Source organism: Trachypithecus francoisi, unplaced genomic scaffold, assembly GCF_009764315.1.
Source record: "Trachypithecus francoisi isolate TF-2019V2 unplaced genomic scaffold, Tfra_2.0 Lachesis_group15, whole genome shotgun sequence".
Taxonomy (NCBI): Eukaryota; Metazoa; Chordata; class Mammalia; order Primates; family Cercopithecidae; genus Trachypithecus; species Trachypithecus francoisi.
In genome coordinates this window covers 9,344,896-9,366,600 of record NW_022681460.1, presented here as the reverse complement: position 1 = coordinate 9,366,600, position 21,705 = coordinate 9,344,896, and the positions used below count along the sequence as shown (strand labels likewise).

The following is a 21,705-nucleotide window of genomic DNA, read 5'->3' as shown; positions in this document are numbered from 1 at the left end:
AATACAAAGCAGTATATAGCGTGTGAACCCAATTTTGTTCTGTAGATACACACATTGGAAGACAATAATCAAATGGCTAACTGCTTATCTAGAAATGGAGTGGTCGGATTTCTTTTTTTTTTCTATATGGTCCACATGTTCTACACTGAATGTGTATTATCTTTTGTAATCATAAAATCCCACTAGAACTCAGTAATAGAAAACAGGGTCATTGCTGAAGTCAGATCACTTTTTCTATTTATTTATTTATTTATTTATTTATTTTGGAGATGGAGTCTCGCTCTGTCACCCAGGCTGGAGTGCAGTGGTGCAATCTCGGCTCACTATAATCTCTGCCTCCTGGGTTCAAACAATTCTCCTGCCTCAGCCTCCCAAGTAGCTGGGGTTACAGGCACCACCACTACGCTCAGCTAATTTTTGGATTTTTAGTAGAGACAGGGTTTCACCATGCTGGTCAGACTGGTCTTGAACTCCTGACCTCAAGTGATCCGCCTGCCTCAGCCTCCCAAAGTGCTGGGATCACAGTGAGCCACTGTGCCCAGCCCAGATTGAGCCACTGTGCCTAGCCCAGATCACTTTTAAAGCAGTACTGCAAAGTCAGGTCTAGGGGTGCCACAACGATGACTTGTAACTTTCTAATGTGCCCAGCCTATCATTCAGTCAAGAAACACCGGAATTTAAACAAGTGTGGATGATAAGAAAAATTATTCCAAAGGAAACTAAGGAAGTGTCTCAGTTACAGCAGCATAACCATTCTGTGAGCATTATTTTCCCCTAGAAAAATAAGATAGCTACAAATTATCCTAGGATACTGATGAGAAACTCCTTAAGGAATTGGATCATACTCAGTTGAAGCTTCTTGGATCAAAGGATGGAAGAATATAGAAGGAACGAGTGAGGGAACAGAGGAGATACATGCACAGTGGAAACTGGCCACTTGCTGAAGTGTAAGAGCACCAGACGGTAGGAGTAACAGGTGGGAACCCCGGCGGCTGCCACCTTTTCCCACCGGTGGGATCTTCTCTTGGGCAGCTGGGGCTAGGTCTTGTCCTGGAGAAGGGAGCCTCTGTCACACAGCTGCTGAGATGACAGAGGCCAGGCACTTACTGCAGGGCCCAGCACATGGTTTGTGTTCAATAAATAATGAGCCCGATACTTCACTGGGAGCTTTACATATGTGCAAATATTAATAAAAGGAGTGGGAGAATGGCAGGAAGGAGGAAAGGCACTTGGTCTGATTGGGAATGTGCAGAACCAAGATTCAAAAACAATAAATCACCATCTGTTTTCTTCTACCTGCTGCTTGACCACCGTGCGGGGTCTGCAGGTCCACTGTCTGTGCCACCGGGCAGGGGTCCTCCTGATGGCCTGCAGGAGAGCCTGGGAGCAGCGCCCGGAGTGCCCGAGACCACTCGCCCTCGCCTTGGGGCTGAAGGCGGGACTGTTCTCCTGAGCCCTCCTGAGGAGCAGCTGCCTGGTCAGGGCTGCTGGGAGAGAACCTGGATGCTTATCACATTTCTCAGGCATTTTAAAGCATCAATGGGGATCTGTAGGAACAGCTGTTCAGGCTGTGTGGACCGTGACTGTAGTGTCCTAGGGCTTCCCAGTAAGAAGGGGCCACAGAGCTCACACAGTTCAGTGGTTTTGATGCCTCCTTTCCTCTGACCCGCTCACACAGGGGCCCACGAAGACAACAGAAGAGGCTGACTCTGGTTAAGCAAAGGTGGGGAGAACCCACGGGTTCCCCAAAGAGCCGCCTAAAAGTCAGTGACTTGTACAACTATCTCATTTTCCAAAGCAAAACCTCAAAAAAAGCATCTTGAAAGGAGAGCCAGCCTGATTCTAACTGCAAGGTGCGTCGGAAGGAGTGAGAGCAGCGGCTGCCGGCCCCCGGCATCCAGGAGCACATCCCAGCTCGCCAGGTATTGGCTGAGTCACACTGCACCCGCTCCTTAACTTCTCTGAGTCCCAATGTCCTTCTCTGTGAACTGAAAGCAAAAAGAAAAAGGAATCTCCCTTCCTGAGTCCTGTGAGGACATCCTACATGTACGGTGCGTACAGGGCCTGGCATGTCAGACGCGCCGGAGACCGGTGGTGGCTATTATTGGAGAGAGCCTTGTTAACTCCGTGATGAACAGGACAGAGCTGGACGGCCTTGCGAGGCAAAACCTAGGCAAAGCTCAGTCAGGGAGCCGTGCTGGTCCAACCCAGAGGGGACGGATCAGGATGGGGACACGCAGCCCTGCAAGCTGGGCAACCCCACCAGGGGCAGAAGGTGAGACGTGCAGTGGGAGGCAGAGGGCCCCAAACAACAGCAGCCTTTGATCAAATGTTTATCATGGGCCAGGTGGGATGCTGAGCTCTTTATCCAGCTTTTCTCATTTAATCCTCTTTGCAACCCTAACAGATTTTGCAGAACTCAGAGCAAACTTAGGACCAGAGAGGTAAGGTCACTTGCCCAGAGTCACAGAGGTCAGCAGAGGAAACAGGATTCAGTGAGGCCTCCTGATCAGGGAGCCCCCAGGGTCTTGACACTGCTGGACAGTGCAGAGTGCAGCAGCCTGGGAGGTGGAGCAGGGGTCGAGCAATGGAAGCATCCTTGGCCCTGGGGCCCAGGGTTGGTGTGGGGGCAGGGACTGCAGGGGGCAGGCTAATTCTGACCCTTGGGCTGAGCCCAGAGCAAAAGACACATGTAGGCAGCTGGTGCCCCTCTGTGCCACCGACCTTCTAAGAGGCTGGGCAGAGGGGAAGGAGCTCGGAGGCGGCTGGCCTGGTGGGCCCTCAGTTCTGCAGGCCTGAGTTTGCTGCCGAGACTCCAGAGCCTGCTTTTCTCTCTTCTCTCTGGGAGTAAGAGCTGCTGCCAGGATGTTGTGGGGATTGAAGGTGACACTGTGTGTGGCGTGCACGGCACTGTGCCAATAGAGGTCATCAAGGAACATTGGTGACCAGGAGAAGGGCGATGAGGAAGCAAGGGAAAGAATGTGGGGAAGAAGAAACTGGTTAACAGGGCTAAGGGCAGGGCAGGCACACAGAGGGGAGAGGGGGCCAGGGGCACAGCCCGCCTGGCCTGGGTTCCTGCAGCCCAGAAGAAAGCGAGGCTGGCGCTGGCCTGGGTATGCAGGGGTATGTGAAACAGGCAGCAGAGGCCAGCAGAGAGTGCGGCCCGGGGCCTTAAACCACCGCTTCAGCCAGTGGGTCACCTGGGGACTTTTAGAGGTACCGATTCACCAACCCTGTTGCTCCAGAGGTCCTAATCGGGGGTCAGTCAGGGCTGGAGAAACCAAGGGGCCCCGATGCAGCCCCGGGGAGGAATTTGGGGCCCCCCGCCCTTTGCCGCAGAAGGAGGAGAGGAGACAAGAGGATAAGGCTGAGGAAGGCAGCAGCATGGGGCCAAGAGCCGCATTCAGCTGGGCTCTAGCTCCCTCCAGGAAGAAGCCAGCTTCACCTGAAGTGCTCTGCCTGAGAAGGAGCACAGGAAGCTGCCCCCCGGCCTGCAGCCCAGGGAAAGGGCCAAGGGACTGCGGGGGTGTGGGGAGGCCGGCTGTGCAGGAGACAGAGGGTGTTTCTAACTGGAGACAGAAGGGCCAAAAAGAAGACAAAAGCATGACAAGAGGCCAGAGGCAAGTTGTTGCTATTTCCTTCTTATCAATGGCCATTTAGGGTTCCAGACTCCGAGGTCAGCTGCGACAGGCCACAAGGTCAGAGTTCAGCTGATGCCAATGGGTGGGCAAGAAATGACCCTAAACCCAACTGTGCCGTCTTGGGCCTGCAGGCCTGGACCCAGGTTACCCCATGGACCATCCAGGCACCCAGCACATTTGCACAGCAGAGGGCAGTGCTGGCCCGGGCACCCCAGGAAAAGCAGGCACAGGCCCACCCCAGGTGCCAGCCAGGGGTGCAGGGGCCATTTGTCCTTGGTTCCCAGTCCCAGAGACCAGACTTGAGCAGCCACTCCGAGCTCCGAGCCTCAAGTCAGCCGGGAAGTGCTGGCAGGAAGCAAGCTCTGCCCATCCGGAGCTGGGGCTTGTCTTCCTCGCTGCCGCGGGGAGGCCCAGGACCACACACTCTTCCTTACCTACATTTCTCAAGCTCCTCACGGTGATGGCGAAGCCCTTGGTTCGCGGTAACAGGTGGTGCTTGAGGCGGGGCAGCCCCTTGGCCCGGGCCACCTGCATGCTGATCTCATGCTTCTTCTCCGTGAAGCGCGTGCCCTCACAGTGGATCAGGAACTGAAGGAAGGAGGCAGGTGTCACACACAGCCCCACAGTCACACGCGGCCCCGGGGTCACACACAGTCCTGGGATCACACACAACCCCTAGTTCACATGCGTCCCCACAGTCACACACGGCGACACGATCGCACAAGTCATTAGGTCACACACAGCCCTGGGGTCACACACAGCCTGGGGTCACACACAGCCTGGGGTCACACACAGCCTGGGGTCACACACAGCCCTACGGTCACACACAGCCCTGGGGTCACACACAGCCCTGGGGTCACACACGGCCCTGGGGTCACACACGGCTCTATGGTCACACACAGCCCTGGGGTCACACACAGCCCTACGGTCACACACAGCCCTGGGGTCACACACAGCCCTGGGGTCACACACAGCCCTGGGGTCACACACGGCCTGGGGTCACACACAGCCCTACAGTCACACCCAGCCCTGGGGTCATATATATGTGGCCCCATGGTCACACATGGCCCCATGGTCACATATAGCCCTGGGGTCACACACGGCCCCACAGTCACGTGTCCTGTGGAAGTCACACGGGGGTCCCATGGTCACAGTCCTACAGGAGCCCTTGGGGACACAGCTGCTCTGGTGCCTACGTACAAAATATTTCTCAGGGTAGTCCCGGAGGTGCTGCAAACTGGTAGCAACTGTCTTGCGATCCTGCTCCCACTTGCGCGAACAGAAGACCATCTCGGTGAAGTACCACATCCAGCCGATAATGGGAACGTAGGCCAGCTCTTTCTTGGCCAGGACCTTGGAGCCCTGAAACAGAGGAGGGAGCCCAGGTGCCCATGAAGGAGACGTCAGAGCCACCTCCTGGGGCTGTTAGATACTGAAGTAGAAAAAGAGGAGGGGACACTCACACCAGATGCCTCGGGCCAGTCCCAGAACACATGTTGTCGAGGCCATGGACCCTGATGCCCTCCCCACCCTTCAGCTAGAGGTCCAGGTTGAGCTCACCCTGCCAGTGTGGGGGCAGGAGGCAAGGGGACCGTGGTTCTCAGCATGGACGGCAGGAGTCAAGAAGGCAGCAGCAAGCAGTCATGGATATTCAGGGTCCTGACAATGCTCCCACCACCATCCAAAGGGTTTCTAGGTGATCACCACCATGCACTCACTAAGCCTACTGTGCAGCTGTGTGACACTAATTTATGTACCTCTTTTCTGCGGATCTCATTGAGTTTTGTGATATTACAAAATATAGTAATTCTTGATCGCTGAAAATGTCAAATGCTAGAAAATGTAGCATTCCTGGGCGTGAGGTTACATCCTTCTTGAATAGTTGTTGGCCAAAGATTCATTTGAATCTGATTTTTCCGAGACAGCTCGGCCTACTCTGCTGAGCTCTGCAGTTGAGGCAAACGGGAGTCTCCGCTCATAGAGCAGGCTGCGGAGCCCAGTGGGATCTCCGGGCACAGCTGGTCCAAGCTGGAAGTAAAACCCAGACCAGGAGATGTGCTCGGTGCCCTCCACACCTGCTGCCTGCCAGCATGTCCTTGAGGCTGAGACGGGGCAGAAGCACCTGCCAGAGACCTTCTTGAGGCTGACGCAGGTGCGTGAGCGAGGCCCCAACAGGTCCCCTCTGGGGATCCTCAGGGCAGTCCTGGGTCCCTAGGGCTTGGTGTGGCCCTCCCTAGCCAGGCGTCCACTACATCAGACCCCTACACTGAGGAAGACCAGGGCTTCAGTGGGGTGGACGGGGCAGCGGAGACACAAAAACAGCTTTTTATCTGATGGATGTTTATCTTTTCATCTTAATTTTGGAACTGGCCAAGATGCTCCTTGATCAATGGGTCGATGACTGAGCCCAGGATGTGAGCCATCAGGGCAGCCCGAAACCTAGGATGCACACAGCGCGGAGAGCCCCGGCTTCAACACAGCCCTCTCTCCTCTACTCCCCATTACACCCATGCCTCTCCACAGCTCCAGCTCAGCACGGGGTCAGTAAGCCGTGTCCCCCAACCTACTGGCAGAACAGAAAAAGGTCTAAACAGCCAACTGCTACCCTACTTTAAAAAAACAAGACACTTCTTCCCTCACTTGGAGTAGAAAAGGCAGATACCTTGCAAGTTTAGCATCTCCATTTTCTGATGGAGTTGGTTTTTCACACAAGTCCAACATGCAGATTCTGTCCAAGAGAACTTAGCCATAAAATCGGACTCCGGGACCATCCCCGTGGGTGGGTGAACTCACCGGTACGGGTGTGAGGGCTTACTGTATGCTGTGCCCATGATATTTTTTTTTTTTTTTTTTTTGAGACGGAGTCTCACTCTGTCGCCCAGGCTGGAGTGCAGTGGGCGGATCTCAGCTGGGTTTACGCCATTCTCCTGCCTCAGCCTCCCGAGTAGCTGGGACCACAGGCACCCGCCACCTTGCCCAGCAAGTTTTTTGTATTATTTTTAGTAGAGACGGGGTTTCACCGTGTTCGCCAGGATGGTCTTCATCTCCTGACCTCGTGATCCACCCGTCTCGGCCTCCCAAAATGCTGGGATTACAGGCTTGAGCCACCGCGCCCGGCCCATGATATTTTTTAAAATTAAATTTACCTGAACTCATTCCAAACATGCGACAATCTGACGGAGCTGTGAACGACGATTGGTTCCGCAGCCAGGAGGGGGCCACAGACTAAAGCAGCAGCTATTGGCCCTGGGAAGGTTGGTGGTCCCTTGCAGCCAATCATGGCTTCTGCTGGGGAAAAGCATTCAGGGGGTATTTCCTGTCCACAGTGCTATAGTGGGTCCTAGTGGTTGGCCTCAGACGACCTGCTGCTAAATGGAAACGATAACTTTGACAGTGATGCGGGTATCTAGACCCACAGGTGTTCACCTGGGACGGGAGTCGCTATTTCCATCCCTGTTAGATCACCAAAAGCTGTTTCAATGCCCCACAGTAGATGCGTCCCATGGGTTATGGTGTGTACTATATCTTGTACAACACTACAGAGGAGTCAGCAAGCAGCTGCCCTCGGGACAAGCTGGCTCCTCTGCTGCTTCTGTAAGTGACGTCCTGTGGCCACACAGCCTCTTGGTCATGTGCCTCTTGTCTGCAGCTGCCTTCACGCTACACACAGGAGTGTTTTGTGATAGACACACTATGATCCATAAGGCCTAAACTATTCATTCTCTGGCCCATTCCAGATAACATTTGCCAACCCCTGATTTAGAGCCACTAAAACTTGTTTTCTATGAGTGTGTAATGGCTAGGCAATTGTTTATGGTAAAATACTAAATTTTTAAAAGATCTGGAACAAAGGTGAGTCTATAGCATGATTATAACTTTATGAAAAAAAGTAAAGCAGAGAAAAATAACAGTAGTTGTTGCTGGACAGTCATTTATAAGTGATTTTTACTTTGTTAGATTTTCCAGTTTTTTATTATAAACATATTTCACAGTATTCCTGTAACAATGTCATTTTTAAGAGGGCGTTGACATCAGCGTGCCTTCACCATCTGCTTTGGGAACATAACTGAGGCACTGGGTCAGAAACAGTTTTGGCTTTTTTGTTGTTTTGTTTGTTCGTTTTCTTTTTAGACGGAGTTTTGCTCTTGTCACCCAGGCTGGAGTGCAATGGTACAATCTTGGCTCACTGCAACCTCAGCCTCCTGGTTTCAAGTGATTCTCCTGTCTCAGCTTCCTGGGTAGCTGGTATTACAGGTGCCTGCCACCACACCTGGCTAATTTTAGTATTTTTTTGTAGAGACAGGGTTTTACCATGTTGGCCAGGTCTAACTCCTGACCTCAGGTGATCCGCCTGCCTCGGCCTCCTACAGTGCTGGGATTACAAGTGTTTTTGATGATCAAAAGGAACAGAAAAGAAATAACTTTCTTTATACTGACTTAATCCATCCTTCAGCCTTAAAATTTTGGATATTATCAATATACCTAGTTTTGATGTTAATTATGTTTGGTAAGAAACATGTTAAAATATTAAGGTAGAAGCTTTTACTTCTTCAAACTGAAGAAATGTCACTCAATACCCTTTCCCTGGCAGGGCTGCATGAAAGAAAAGCTCTGGAATGAGACAGTCCTGTTTCTAACCAGGCTCTACCATGACCCGGCTGTGTGACTGTGCTCAAGACACCCAACCTTCCTGAGCTTCTGTTTCCCCTCTGTGTGACGAGGAAGACAACACATATCCCCTGGTGTCCCTGTAAAGACTGACTGATGTATGGAAACATCTACAAAAGCACAGAGTTCAGACTCTGAACTCTGACATGGGCGTTGACTAACTCGTAACTATTATATTCATCACAGAGCAAGCAGTGTCTGAACACCTCTTTATTCAACCCATTTTCTAAGCCATACTGTAGCGTCATAGTAACAATAGACTACATTTATTTAAGCACAACTGAATAGTCCCTGTGCACAGAGTTGCCCAAGTTAACTCACTTATGACAAACAGACTAGAAACTACCATTAAGACATACAGACAGTTCCCCAGGCAAAAAGTGCAATATGCTATAACTGCCATGGCTTTCCCAGGCCACTCAGAGGCTTCCATGCGTGACGCCAACAGCTTTCAGAGAGAGTACAAGAAAATATACCAATTTCACCAATGCTGGATTTATTTCGGAGGCCAACCTGAAAGGATTTACCGATGAGTTAGATTTATCAACAGATCTGTCTAGACACAAGCATATTTAGACAATCTAAAATTTCAGATGGAGTAACCCACTATGGAGAGAGACAGTGAAAAGGAAAGTTGTCTTAGGGTAGCTGCTTGGGGCTAATCTACTTGGCCCATCCTGAGGACCCCCACAGCTCGGGGACGCAGCCAGCCCCAGGACCTGGTCTGCAACTCTGGCAAGTGGGCCAGCCCTTGCAGAGACCCTGGGCATTGGGAAGAGCTGATGCAGAGAGGGCCTGAGACCTGGTACTCCGACCCTGACTTTCAGAAGCTCCACAGACTCTGGGGTGAAAACGGATCAGAATGAGGCCATTCTAGTTAAGATTTTCTCCAAAGTGGCTATTCACTAAGGCTTCAGATGAAGATTCCAAACCCCGGTGCTGCATGCAGTATGGCTGGGAGCAGCAGGGTGTCCTGCTCCTGTACAGCCTCCACCCCCACTAACACCAGCAAGGAACCCCTCAGGGGCTGAGGCTCTGTGGCCAGCTTTGTTTGCAAACGTCCAGTCATTGCTGAAGGTTTCCCAGTAGGGTTACCAGTTAGTCAAATGAGCCAAGGTCGTTTATTTCTACTAAATATATAAAATGAGGTATCTTAAGCAGAACTTTGAAAACAGGTGAGATGTTCCTTAACAATAAAGCAGGCTAAACAGCCTGCCTTTGAGTCCTTTGACTGTTTTCTTGACTACCAGCTGGAGACACTGTAGCAAATGTTTCAGTTCCCTGGAGCCCCAGACAAGCCATCCAGCCCTATAGCTCCAGAGTCCTCATGAGTCCCACATAGCACAGCCTCCATTCTAATGTATGGTGCATAAGCTCATCGAATTGGAATCTTCAACCCAAGGCTACTCTGTCTGTGCAAAGGTATTGATTAAGAAGCCCCCTGTGCCAGGCACTCTGCAGGTGCTGAGAACACAATGCTGGTTAGGATTACCTGTGGCCTTGAGGTGCCCAGAGTCTAGAGGGAAGGGAGAAACTTTCAGTTTCTGTGTTCCATTTCTGCCACTAAACTCTGCCAGTAAGTTGTTGTACAGACCCCTTCTGACAAGAAGGTATGCACAAGAGAGGATGGTATGGGCCTGGAATCTCCGAAACCTGTCCCAAGTTATAGCAAAATGCAGAAAAGACTGGAGCTCAAAATAATGAACCAGTTTCTGTGCACGCATGCATGTATGTGTGTATGTTCATCAAAAGGTGAGAGACTCCATTTTTTTTTTTTTTTTTGACATGAAGTTTCACTCTTTTTGCCCAGGCTGGAGTACAATGGCGCGATCTCAGCTGACTACAATCTCTGCTTCCCTCAAGCGATTCTCCTGCCTCAGCCTCCCAAGTGGCTGGGATTATAGGCGGCCACCACCATGCCTGGCTTGGTTAATTTTTTGTATTTTTAGTAGAGCCATGGGGTTTCACCATGTTGGCTAGTCTGCCCTCGAACTCCTGACCTTCAGGTGATCCACCCACCTTGGCCTCCCAAAGTGCTGGGATTACAGGTGTGAGCCACTATACCCAGCCTTTTTTTTTTTTTTTCTGAGATGGAGTCTTGCTCTGTTGCCCAGGCTGGAGTGCAGTGGTGCAATCTCGGCTCACTGCAACCTCCACCTCCTGGGTTCAAGCGATTCTCCTGCCTCAGCCTCTGGAGTAGCTGGGATTACAGGCGCCCACCACCACACCCAGCTAATTTGTTTGTTTGTTTGTTTTGTATTTTTAGTAGAGACAAGGTTTCATCATGTTGGCCAGGCTGGTCTCGAACTCCTGACCTCAGGCGATCCACCCACCTTGGCCTCCCAGAGTGCTGGGATTATAGACTCCATTCTTGCCAACTGCGGTAGCACAGGTGTGCCTGGCCTTGCTCACACTGCATTCCTTTCTCTTGCTTTCTGCCTTCTCTGATGCTGAGAGGAAAATGGTGTAGACCTTACACTGCCAGAAAATTCTCAAGAGAGTCTCAAAACAAAATGAACGCTGTTCCACAGTTAGTCACAGCCGCAGGGGAAATGCAGACAGCAAACACGAAATGAAAGCACTCTCTAAGAATTCACCTCAGGCTGGAATTAGAGACTTATCCTCTATCCACGTGGGGAAGAGTACAGGGCGCTCTTGCACTCCTGATTGGCCTCCTCCAGCCAACCTCCCCGTTTACCAGGCCCCAAACTATTCTGGGTTTGACAGGCATGCAGATGTGCAGAGAGAAGAGGACCATTCGGAGGACGAACATGGAGGCTTGAACCAGCAAGATACTGATCACTCCTGGCTCTGCTTTGAGGGGCCATGGGCACGGCTGTCAGGACACAAAGATAGGAGAGGAGCTCCCTGCACAAAGCCCTCGTCCACCCTGCCTGGACACAGGTCCTCATGGCCCCTTCCCAGTTTCTCTTCTGAACGGGCAGCCCAGCTCTTGTGGGATGGCATTAGCCCTGCAGATGCGAAGACAGAGCAGAAGCAGTACAGGGGCAGGTGGGAAAACAGGATGTCCCCAGGACAGAACGTAATAGGAGCGATGGGCCTTGCCTAGCACTCTGTAGCCAATAGGTGCTTGCTGAACAGTTGCAGGAAGCACAGGCGGACGGGGCATCAGAGGGCCCTATGCACACAGCAGGTGGGAGTGAGAAAGGGGGGCGGTTCATGGGATGATACTGAGTCAGTGTACAGCAGACAGCACAGGCTGCGAACGTTTACTGAGGCTGTGCACAGAGGAGGAAGAAGCCCCATGCTTTAAGCAACCCTGACTTTATGATTGGTGGAATCAGACTCTGGCTTGTTAAAGACACTGCCAGAGGATCCTGGTCAACAGAGAAGACCCCAGTGTGTCCATCGTGGGACTAGACTTTTACAGGCGAGCATGCGCTTCCACCTCCAGGATGGTAGTCGGTATGAACCCGCGGTGCAGCCATAGTCCCATGAGCTGCCCACTACTTGCCCTGGCCAGTGGTTCACCTGGCTACCTCGGTCATCACCATTATCAGGTTCCTCATCCATGTGATTCCAGATCCCAGCACACCTGCCAAACCAGTGAATGGTAAGAGGCAGAAGGTGGCATCCCTGCCCACTCCTGCTGCCTGCACAGCTGAGGATGAACTCACATGATGGTGGGAAGCACAGGGCATCTGCCATACACTCAGGTGATGCCAGCGGTGAGGAGGGTGCAAGACCACCCTACAGAGCTGACGAAACCATGGCGGTGCGAATCTGCCGAAAACACCTCTCAATCTGTGGAAACTTCTAACTTCTCTTCAGCCAAAGGGCACTTGACAAGCGCATGTGTAGGAAGCTGGGGTAAAGGTGAGTGAAACAATGCTGTGCTGTGTGAACATGGTCTCCTGGAGAAACCACACACAATCAACACTCGCTGGACACGGATTTTGAAGGTATATCAACTGCTATCGTTGTCATCATCGAAAATCCTTCTGTTTAAAGAGGCAGTACAGGGCTTTATGGGCACCCTCCCACGCAGGCCCTCTGCCTAGGAGGGATAAAGCCACTCTCCCCCTCTCACCTTTCTCTGTGCAAAGAAATGCAATGCTGCTATTTTTCATTTGTTTTATTTATTGACTTATGTTTATAGAGATGGGGATCTCACTATGCTGCCCAGGCTGGTCTCGAACTTCTGGCTTCAAGTCATCCTCCCATCTTGGCCTTCCAAACCACTGGAATTACAGGCATGGGCCACTGTGCCAGGCCAGAAATGCAACATTTCAATCTGTGTTCAGGCCCAGCTGTATTATATGTTTACTAAGAGAGCAAGGGAAGGTCTTAGACCAAACGTCATGTCACCGTGGGGTGGGCAGCCGCCGAGGGGCCCTGTGATCCCGGCCTCCTGGCATCCACGCCCCTGTGCACTCCACCCCACATCCCTGAGGCATGGGCTGTGCTCACTGATCCACTTCCAACAAACAGTCTGGATAGAAGGGATGGCAGGTCTCTCTCGGGCCCTGGTTACAGAAGCTTCATGGCTGCTGCCTGGGTGCCCACTCACTCTCTCTTGCATGGCTCACCCTCAGGGGTGCAGCTGCCATGTTCCGGGAAGCCGTGTGTTTTAAAACAAGCCTGTGTGGCGAGGGATAGAGGCCGGACAACAAACCCGTGAGCGCGCTTGGAGGCAGATCACACACAGGCCCCTCCTGAGAGGCGCTGCCAGGTCCCCCACTCAGCTGCACCTGGATTCCCGACCACACAGGCAGGGGATCTTTATGACACGCTTGTTGTTTTAAGCCGCTGTGTTTTGGGTCTCATCACGCTGCCATGGATAACTAACCCACATGGCTTCTTTTTTTTTTTTTTTTTTTGAGACGGAGTCTCGCTCTGTCGCCCAGGCTGGAGTGCTGTGGCCGGATCTCAGCTCACTGCAAGCTCCGCCTCCCGGGTTTAGGCCATTCTCCTGCCTCAGCCTCCCGAGTAGCTGGGACCACAGGCGCCCGCCACCTCACCCGGCTAATTTTTTGTATTTTTAGTAGAGACGGGGTTTCACCGTGTTAGCCAGGATGGTCTCGATCTCCTGACCTCGTGATCCGCCCGTCTCGGCCTCCCAAAGTGCTGGGATTACAGGCTTGAGCCACCGCGCCCGGCCCCACATGGCTTCTTTAAGCATCTGAAGACAAATATCTCAGTTGGCCCGGCAGATAAATATTGCTAATATAATAATAGCTACCGCTCATGGCCTGCTTGCCAGGGCCTGGCGCTGCCCGGAGACTGAACGATCATGCTCTTATGTAACCAGCCGGGGCCTGCAAAGGGAAAACAATAAGCAAACGGGGACGTGAAGCCTCAGGAACCTGACCTGCGCTTGCACACCACGGTTTGTCGGGCACTTTCGTGACCTGTGCCCCAGCTGACCGCGTGTCACTCTCATCTCCAGGGAGGAAAGGCTCAGCGTGTGACTCCAAGATCGACCAAAGCCTTCAGAGCCCTGGCACACGCCAGGAAGCGCCGGCTCCCAGGAGAACCAGAGCCTCTGGGGACAGGCACTGCAGTGAGCAGTGGCCACATGGGATCTTAACTACATTTAAAAGCTTGAAAGCCTCTTTGTTAAAAAGACAATTCCGTTACTTTCCCCCAAAAGACCAATTTTACATTTTAAAATGCCACTTTCACGAATTTCTGCAAATTTCATTGACTTCAATTTAAACTCATTTCCTCTTGGGCTGTGGTAGGTGAGGATGAAATATGCCTGGCCAGGAACCTTCTTCTGCTCCTTTCTTCTTTAAAAAGCAAATTCCACAGACTCCAGAAGGATCTCAACATCATGTATTATTTAAGAAAAAACAGAGAGATGAATGAGGTTTTTCTTTTTTCTTTTTTTTCTGAAGGTCATTGAAGACAAAAGACGCTGCTGAACAATGAATATAAGGCAATGCTGTTCCTTACCCCTTCCAGGGTGGCAGAGATGAGAACCAGCCATCTTACCCACCGTCATGTGTCCACCTGGGCCACAGCTCTCCAGTAGCTGGAAAAGCTGTTCCCTGTGATGTGGGGAGGGGGTTCCCTGGGAGTGTACAGGCTGGCAGCTCCCATCCGCCCTGGCCAGCGCCTGCCATGTGCCTGCCCCACTCTGTCCTCTCCTGGTGCCTGCTCTGTGTAGCACCTTGCTTTGTGAGAATGTGCACAGCAATGGCACTGGCTGTTTCTGTGGTGTCTGGAGAAGAGAGGACTCAGGGCTTAAGGAAGCATTTTAGCAAGAATCCAGAAACCCCAAGGCCCCCATTGAGCAAGGCTCCCAAACTTCCAGCGAGAACAGAAAGGCACTGCCCTGGCCCCAGGCTCCCAGACCTGCCTATTTCACCTGTAAGTGGAGCCCCCAAAGACTCTAATCCTAAGCATAGTTTCCACCATCAGTGGCAGGGCGCAGACCCCCTGACACACAGCATTAGTTGTTTGGGTGTTGATAGTAATGAGTGAAGTCCTATAAATACAGTATCACTGACGAAATGAAGGGTGGAAAGGTGTGGTCCCCAGGCTGCAGGTGGGATGGGCGCGCTGTTGACTTGCTTTCTGGCATCAGCGCTCCCACCCTTATGCCCAGAGTTGTAAAGTGATCACGGATTCAGAAGCCTTTGGGAGTAAAACCCTAAATGGTGCTGAGATTCAATTCCCACTCCATGAAAGTCTCTTCCTGTCTCTGGGCTATGTCCCCTCTCTGGGCCTGGGTCCCTCCCTGCATGTGTTGTGGGGCTCACCTGCTCCCTCATCTGTGCCTGTCCCTGTGCCTGCTAGTGCTGGGCATCTGGGTGCTGCTCAGCATCTCTGCGCATGGCCCTGCTCTACCAGCTCCTGCAACGCCATCCCCAACCCCAGGAAGGTGCGGGTGACTCGTCCCCCTCAGAATGAGGCCTTCACACATCACAAGCCAGGAAGGTGTTAAAAACCTGGTCCTGACTGCAGCTGGCCTCGGTCGTTTTAGGATGGTCAGGGCCCTGTTTCTGGAGCGGGTCTTAGGCCCCAGGGCCCTTGCTTTTGTGTCCCCAACATCTTCCAGGGGAAAGAGCAGCTTTGAAAGCAGACATAGGAGCTATTGTCCTCAGGCCAATCACTCAGCCAAACTGAGGCTCTGGGGATTTATTTATAAAATGTGGATAATAATATCCTAAGAATAAGAAATTACAGAAATAAAGTGAACAGCACACAGAGTGAGCTCGTGGGCGTAACACCACCAAGGGGCAAGCAGCAATTGGAAGGCACCCCCAAGTTCAACAGGCTTTCTGTTCTACCTCAGAGACTCCTGGTCCACGAATTATGAATGTTTCCACATTCTAAGCATGAACACTACCAGAAGGTACTTACAAAGCCTGGAAGATCACCAGCTGCCTCTAAACTACCGTTTGAATTCTAGGAGACGCTGGCATCTCAGAAAGCCTAGCTGTAAAGCTGGTAAGACAGGTGACCTGACAGTCAAGACACACCGGCACCCCATACCCTTCCTCCTGGGTGGGAGAGGAACCCTGCCATTCACCATTCACCCCTGGGATCCATGACGGGGTTAGGACCATGACATTCTAGGGGGTGATCTCTCGTCAGAGAGAATAAATCCACAGAGCTGTAACTCAGATCTCTGCCCAAGTTCTCAGAGAATGGTAGTTACTAGAACGCTTGCTCTTGTTCCTAGAAATATATTTGCGTGCGTGCGCACACGCGCACACACACACACACACACACACGTGTACACACAAGCAGATATCAAGTTAGCCCTGGGAGAATAAATAGGAAAACAAAAGGAGAAGCAGTGGCCAGGAGGCTCTCTTCATCTGCCTCCAGGAACCAGACCCACTGAACCTTCTAGTCCACTGTGTCCTCCATGGCCTCATAGCCCCTATCTCGAATCTTCTATATTCTAAACACCATGATTTTGTCTTCAGGGGATACCAAAAAACAAGGTGATTTCAGCAGCCCCCTTATCTATCTACAGGGCATTGTTCCCAGGTGCAAAACCTTATCTCCAAGTTCTGGAGCAAACTCTTAGGACCTCTCCTGGCCCCCGACCAATGGACACGGTGATTCCTACTGGAATAGCTGAGAGCCGCAGATGGCTTTGATACAGCTACGTGACACAGGCTACATGCTGCAGTGTGTTACAGATGACAAAAGCCAACTGAAGAGACCCTGTTCCAAAGGCACGCAAGCTACGTGCAAGAAGTCAAACTAGTAGGGGAAAAAAACAGAATTTCAGAATAATTCTGATTTTTGCAGTTCACTCCCTCACTTAGGGACTCAAAGTTCTTAAGCCTTCAAGGATCAAAATGCAGAGGTGATGTCTGCCTGTTAGCCAAGGAGGCAGCAGAGCATGGAATGAAGAATTATGGATGGGAGTGAAATCCAAATCTAATTACAGTTGTGTGGCTCTGAGCTGAATATTAAGCTCTATATGACTTAGTTTTTAAAAAATGGAGTGTGGCACATCATCTATTCATGTTGCTGTAAGGATTAAATAAATGAATCGCATGTAAAATGGCTGGCAGGTAGCAACTGTCGAGTGCCTCCTATGATTGCCCATAAGAAGCTGTTAAGCCTGACTCCAAGCAAGAATAAAAAGCAGTTTATTAGGACCATTTCATCAAGTAGAAACTCTGTTGATTCTTCTGCAAGTTCTGAATGACCAGGAGCAAAAGGACAAGCAGTGGGACTGAACCAGAGAAATGTGTGAAGCAGGAAAGAATGTACTTCCGACTTACCCCTAAGAGCCCAAAGCGTTCGGACAGGCTCCAGCCACAGAGAAAGTCAATTTCAAACTTGTGGTTGAGAACCACGATGGCGTTTTCCTTCCCATAGTTGGCGTAGGCGCGCGGGTCCGTGAAGATGGTGCATTCCGTGCCCGACCACCACTCCAGCAGCATCACCAGCTCTGGAACAAACCACAACAGACAGACATTTACTACACACAGCCTTGTCCTGGGAGCCCTCCTGAAAGCAGGGCTCTGCCCTCCCAGCTAGGGGAGAAAGCAACTTCTAGGGGCAAAGTTCTGGATCACTGCAGCACAGACCTTGGTCCTTGAAAGGGTTCAGAGTGGAAGGAAAAACGAGAGAGACTTCACAGCATTCTCCAGGGAAGAAGAGGAGGATGCCTGGAGAAGGTAAATGACTTACATTCCTTGATTCAGTACCTTGGGGGAAAATAAATCAGAAAGCCAGAATCCGTCAAGAATTCACACCCTTGTGTTTATAGAACTCTGAAAGGCAGCGTGAGAGGAGGCACAGAATTCTTAATATCCTGGAAAATCACTAACTGGGATACTTATAAACTCCATCAAAGAATATTAAATACCCAACTTTCCTCTCCCATTTCTGACACTTGAGGGCAGGGAAAGAATGGAGAACGGTAGATCCAGCCGCAGGAGTCCCACCTGCAGGGCAGAGGGAGTGAGAGTCAGCCCACGACTGGTCTGAAGAGAACCATCAAAATAGTCTTTGTAGGTGCTTGTGAAAAGAAACAGATTCTGTTTCCAGGCAATGACGACCACTTGCAGTTTCTTCTTCAGTGATGCCTCCCATCCCAGGGACCTATTCTCAATCTGGCAGGCTCAGGAAAAGCCTCTATGGTAGAAATTTTCCAGAAAAACAGCTGAATGTGGGTGACGGACTTCGAAATGGGCTCTTACAGTTGATGATGTTCAGTAGGGGGTGGGCGCCTGAGTGCTCTGCGAGGGCTGTGCCTCCCCCCTGTTTTTTTTGTTTTTTTTTTGAGACGGGGTCTTGCTCTGTCACCCAGGCTGGAGTGTAGTAGTGTGATCACGGCCCACTGCAGCCTCAACCTCCCAGGCTCAAGTGATCCTCCTACCTCAGCCTCCTGAGTAGCTGGGACTACAGGTGTGCTCCACCAGGCCCAGCTAGTTTTGTTTTGTATTTTTTGTAGAGATGCAGTTTTGCCATGCTGCCTACTGGGTAGACTCCTGGGTTCAAGCAATCCTCCCACCTCAGCCTCCCAAAGTGCTGGGATTACAGGCGTGAGCCACCGTGCTGGGCCATGTGCCCCCTTTTTTAATCACCAGTTGGTGAAACATACACGCAGCAGAGGACCCATTCCCTCCCCACCCCATCCCTACCCTACAGGCAGGTGCATTTGGCCTTCACTCCAACGGTAAGCCTAGTATCGTAGCTCAAGTGGCTGTCATTGGAAACTTTTCTCCTCCAGGTTGGAGGCTAGAGGCTTGATGGGGAACACCAGAGCCCTCTAGAAGGCATCACAGTCCAGTTTTTATGCAGTGAGCGCTGTGGGACTTCAGACAAATTCACCTCATAACACCACAGTGTCTCAATCTTTGGAATGGGGTTGCCCCAAAGCGTTTTGTGAGCATAAAGCGCATAACACATAGTGTGTGCTCAGTGTACAGCACATTGTAAGTTCCCAGCAAACTGAAGCTATCAGTCTCCTTAAAAATGAACAAAACTACTCCCCTTCCTTCTCCAGAAGTGAACAATAAAAAGTGTCTACCTGTTTCTAGGAACTGAGAAAATATCAAGCTCCCATTCAGTTGTTCCACCAGGCCATGGCATTGGTGGAACCAGAAGCGCAAGTCAAGGAATCGTGACGCGTCCTGGGAGTTGGCTGTGGGGGCAGGAGTGGGGAGGGGGGCTAGGGTAACAATATGCAGCCGGGCAGGGCAGCCTGACAAAGGGACGGAGGGACAATTTGTTACCATGGGGTACAAAGATGGCTGTAGTGCTGGGCTGAGTTTTTCTAAGCGCAAGGATGGGAAGGATCAATCTATTCCATTACTGGCCAAGGAGCACAGACAAGCGCCAAAGCACAACTCCACAGGGAATCAGGGAGACAAAGCTGATGCTTCCAAGAGACTCCCATTTCCTATGTCACAGGCCAAATGCCTCTCTGTGGTTCCTGCCCAAGGCCACTCTCACCGCCCCCTACCCCACTCACATGTTCCCCAGCACCCTCCACAGCCCCACCACAGCTGTAACTACAGCATGAGGCTATCTCCTCTACTACAGAGCACAGGCACCACGAGACAGTAACTGTACTGTTTGGTCCACCCCGACCTTAGCCTCAACTCCAAGACTCAGCAAGTGCCTGGCACACGGATGCTTTCGACAAATGCCACGTAATTACTTAATGTGCGCAAGCACTCTGCGAGGTTCAGGAGATGAGCAAACATTCAGATCAGATCCTGGCCCCCCTCCAGCCTACTGTTCAGGGAAAAGACAGCTACACAACCACACAACAACGTGACAGGGAAAGGAGAAAGGCCTGCTAATAGGATGGCTGCTGAATATTGTCCTCATGGATTTGGGAGTCAGACATATACGGGCTCCGATCCTGGTGGAGCCACTTACTACTCGTGAGACTTCGGGCATGCTTCTCAGTGTCCCCCTTCTCTGTAAAATAGGGACAGGTAAACGCGTTAGAGAGGCTGTGGTTATTAAACAACAGCATGGACTCAAGGCACCTAGCACGACATTGGGCATAGTAGGTAATCCATAAATGGACAGCTTTTTAATTACTATTATATGCATGATAATTTTATCACACACAAAGGCTCTGTGACCCCTGAAGGGGAGAGGAAGGGTGGGGAAGAGACAGAGGCAGATGGAGAGAAACCCAGAGAAAGAGCATCACAGAGATTTCCGGGTTACCAGAGTAAAGAGGTATGATTTATGATTTCATTCTAAAGGCAATATAAAAACCACTGGAGCACACACACCAACATCCAATTTAAATAGACACACACCAACATCCAATTTGCATTTGAAAAAAAATCACTCTGACTGAAACAGGAACAGACTGGAATAGGGAGGCGAGCTAGGGAGTGACTACATCAGCACAGTGAGAGGGGACGGTGCTGGCACCAGGTGGGGGAAGACCAAATTTCCCACTCATCTCAGTAGGCTGTTCACTAGACAACTAAACTCTGAACCTCATTGGATAGAAGAGTTTTATTTCCCTTCTTTCTTTTTTCCTTTCTTTTTTTTTTTTTTTTGAGCTGGTGTGTCACTCTGTCACCCAGGCTTGAGTGCAGTGGCGCAATCATGCATAGCTCACCGCAGCCTCAACCTCCTGGACTCAAGCAATCCTTCCACCTTGGCCTCCCAAAGTGCTGGGATTACAGGCATGAGCCACCACGCCTGGCCCCTGTATTTTTTTTTTTTTTTTAATCAAATGATTTCACTTTTTTTTTTAATTCACAGAAACACATTTATACAGTCACATTGTAAAATGATTCAAACAACCCAGAAGTATGTACAAGAAAATATAAAATTCCTCTAAATACCTTTGGGATGTGTTGATTAAGCTGGCCTGGACTACATTTCCCAGACTTCCCTTTCTTGGATATTTCTGGTTAGGGGGCATAAGAGACACTCTTGGGAGGTTTGGAAGGTGGAAAGGAAATAGCACCGTTCTGTAGGTCATGCATGTTTTTGCTGATCTGCTGATTCACGTCTTCAGTGCAAAGCAGCAGCTAGGCCTGCTACTTCTCCTCCTTCCCCTGGATCCCCCACCAGCTTCTCTGAATCCCAGGCCAGGTGCTTGTGTTTTGCTCTGTGATGAAGTTCCCAGCTTCTGCAGGACATCCACACCACCAATGCCAGATGCAAAAGAACTCATGCAAGTTTTAGCCCATTCTCATGGCAGCCCCTTCTCGTGCTGAAGAGCCCTACAGGAACTGCTTCCATTTGAGGTGTGATGTCTGTCACTCAAATTAGATGCCTCTTTTTACCATCATGCATCAAATGCCAGGGCTTTCTAACTGCTCAGGGCTCAGGGCATGCAGCATTTCAAGCACGTTCAGCCTGTCCTTCCACTTTCACCATCAGTTCAGTGGCTGCAGATCTTGGAATTCTCTGCCTCGTTCTCTTCGCACAAGATTCTGTCCCTGTACGCTCACTCATGGAAAGGGCAGTGTCACTTTCTTTCAAAGGACATATTATTTAGAACCTCCAATTTAACTTAGAAAGTTACCAATGGGCACCTGGGCAATCCATCCTGACCAGGAGCTATCAGCAGGTGCTGCACAGCAGAGAGGACTGTAAGAAAGCAGGACTTTCTGTTGTTTAGTTAAGGGAAAATCACTTATTGAGAGTTTCAGGCTGCAATCCTGTAACTAGCATTACAATGCCAGGAGCCCTACCTGGGTAAATCTAAGAGAAGCAAAGATAAGGTATTTGCTCTTTGTCTTAGTCCATTTTATGCTGCTGTAACAGAATAGTTGAGACTGGGTAATTTATAAAGAACAGAGATTTATTTCTTATAGTTCTGGAGGCTGGGAAGTCCAAGGTCAAGAGGGCTGCATCTGGCATGGTCCTTCTTGCTGTGTCATCCCATAGGGGAAGGCAGAAGGCAGAAGGGCAAGCAAGCATGTACTCAAGTGAGAGAAATAAGGGAAAGGAACTGAACTCATCC

General features: G+C 50.8%; 1 protein-coding gene across 1 annotated transcript in view; it reads right to left on the bottom strand.

The window, feature by feature from the left end:
- The window catches only part of AGPAT4 (1-acylglycerol-3-phosphate O-acyltransferase 4), a 152,704-nt gene that overhangs the window by 18,280 nt on the left and 112,719 nt on the right, over positions 1 to 21,705 (bottom strand). Inside the window, exons 3-5 of the mRNA XM_033234276.1 lie at positions 17,027 to 17,196; positions 4,842 to 5,003; positions 4,076 to 4,229 (exon numbers count right to left, since the gene is read on the bottom strand). Of these exons, the coding sequence (XP_033090167.1) occupies positions 4,076 to 4,229; positions 4,842 to 5,003; positions 17,027 to 17,196 (486 nt within the window). The remainder of the gene's footprint in view (positions 1 to 4,075; positions 4,230 to 4,841; positions 5,004 to 17,026; positions 17,197 to 21,705) is intronic.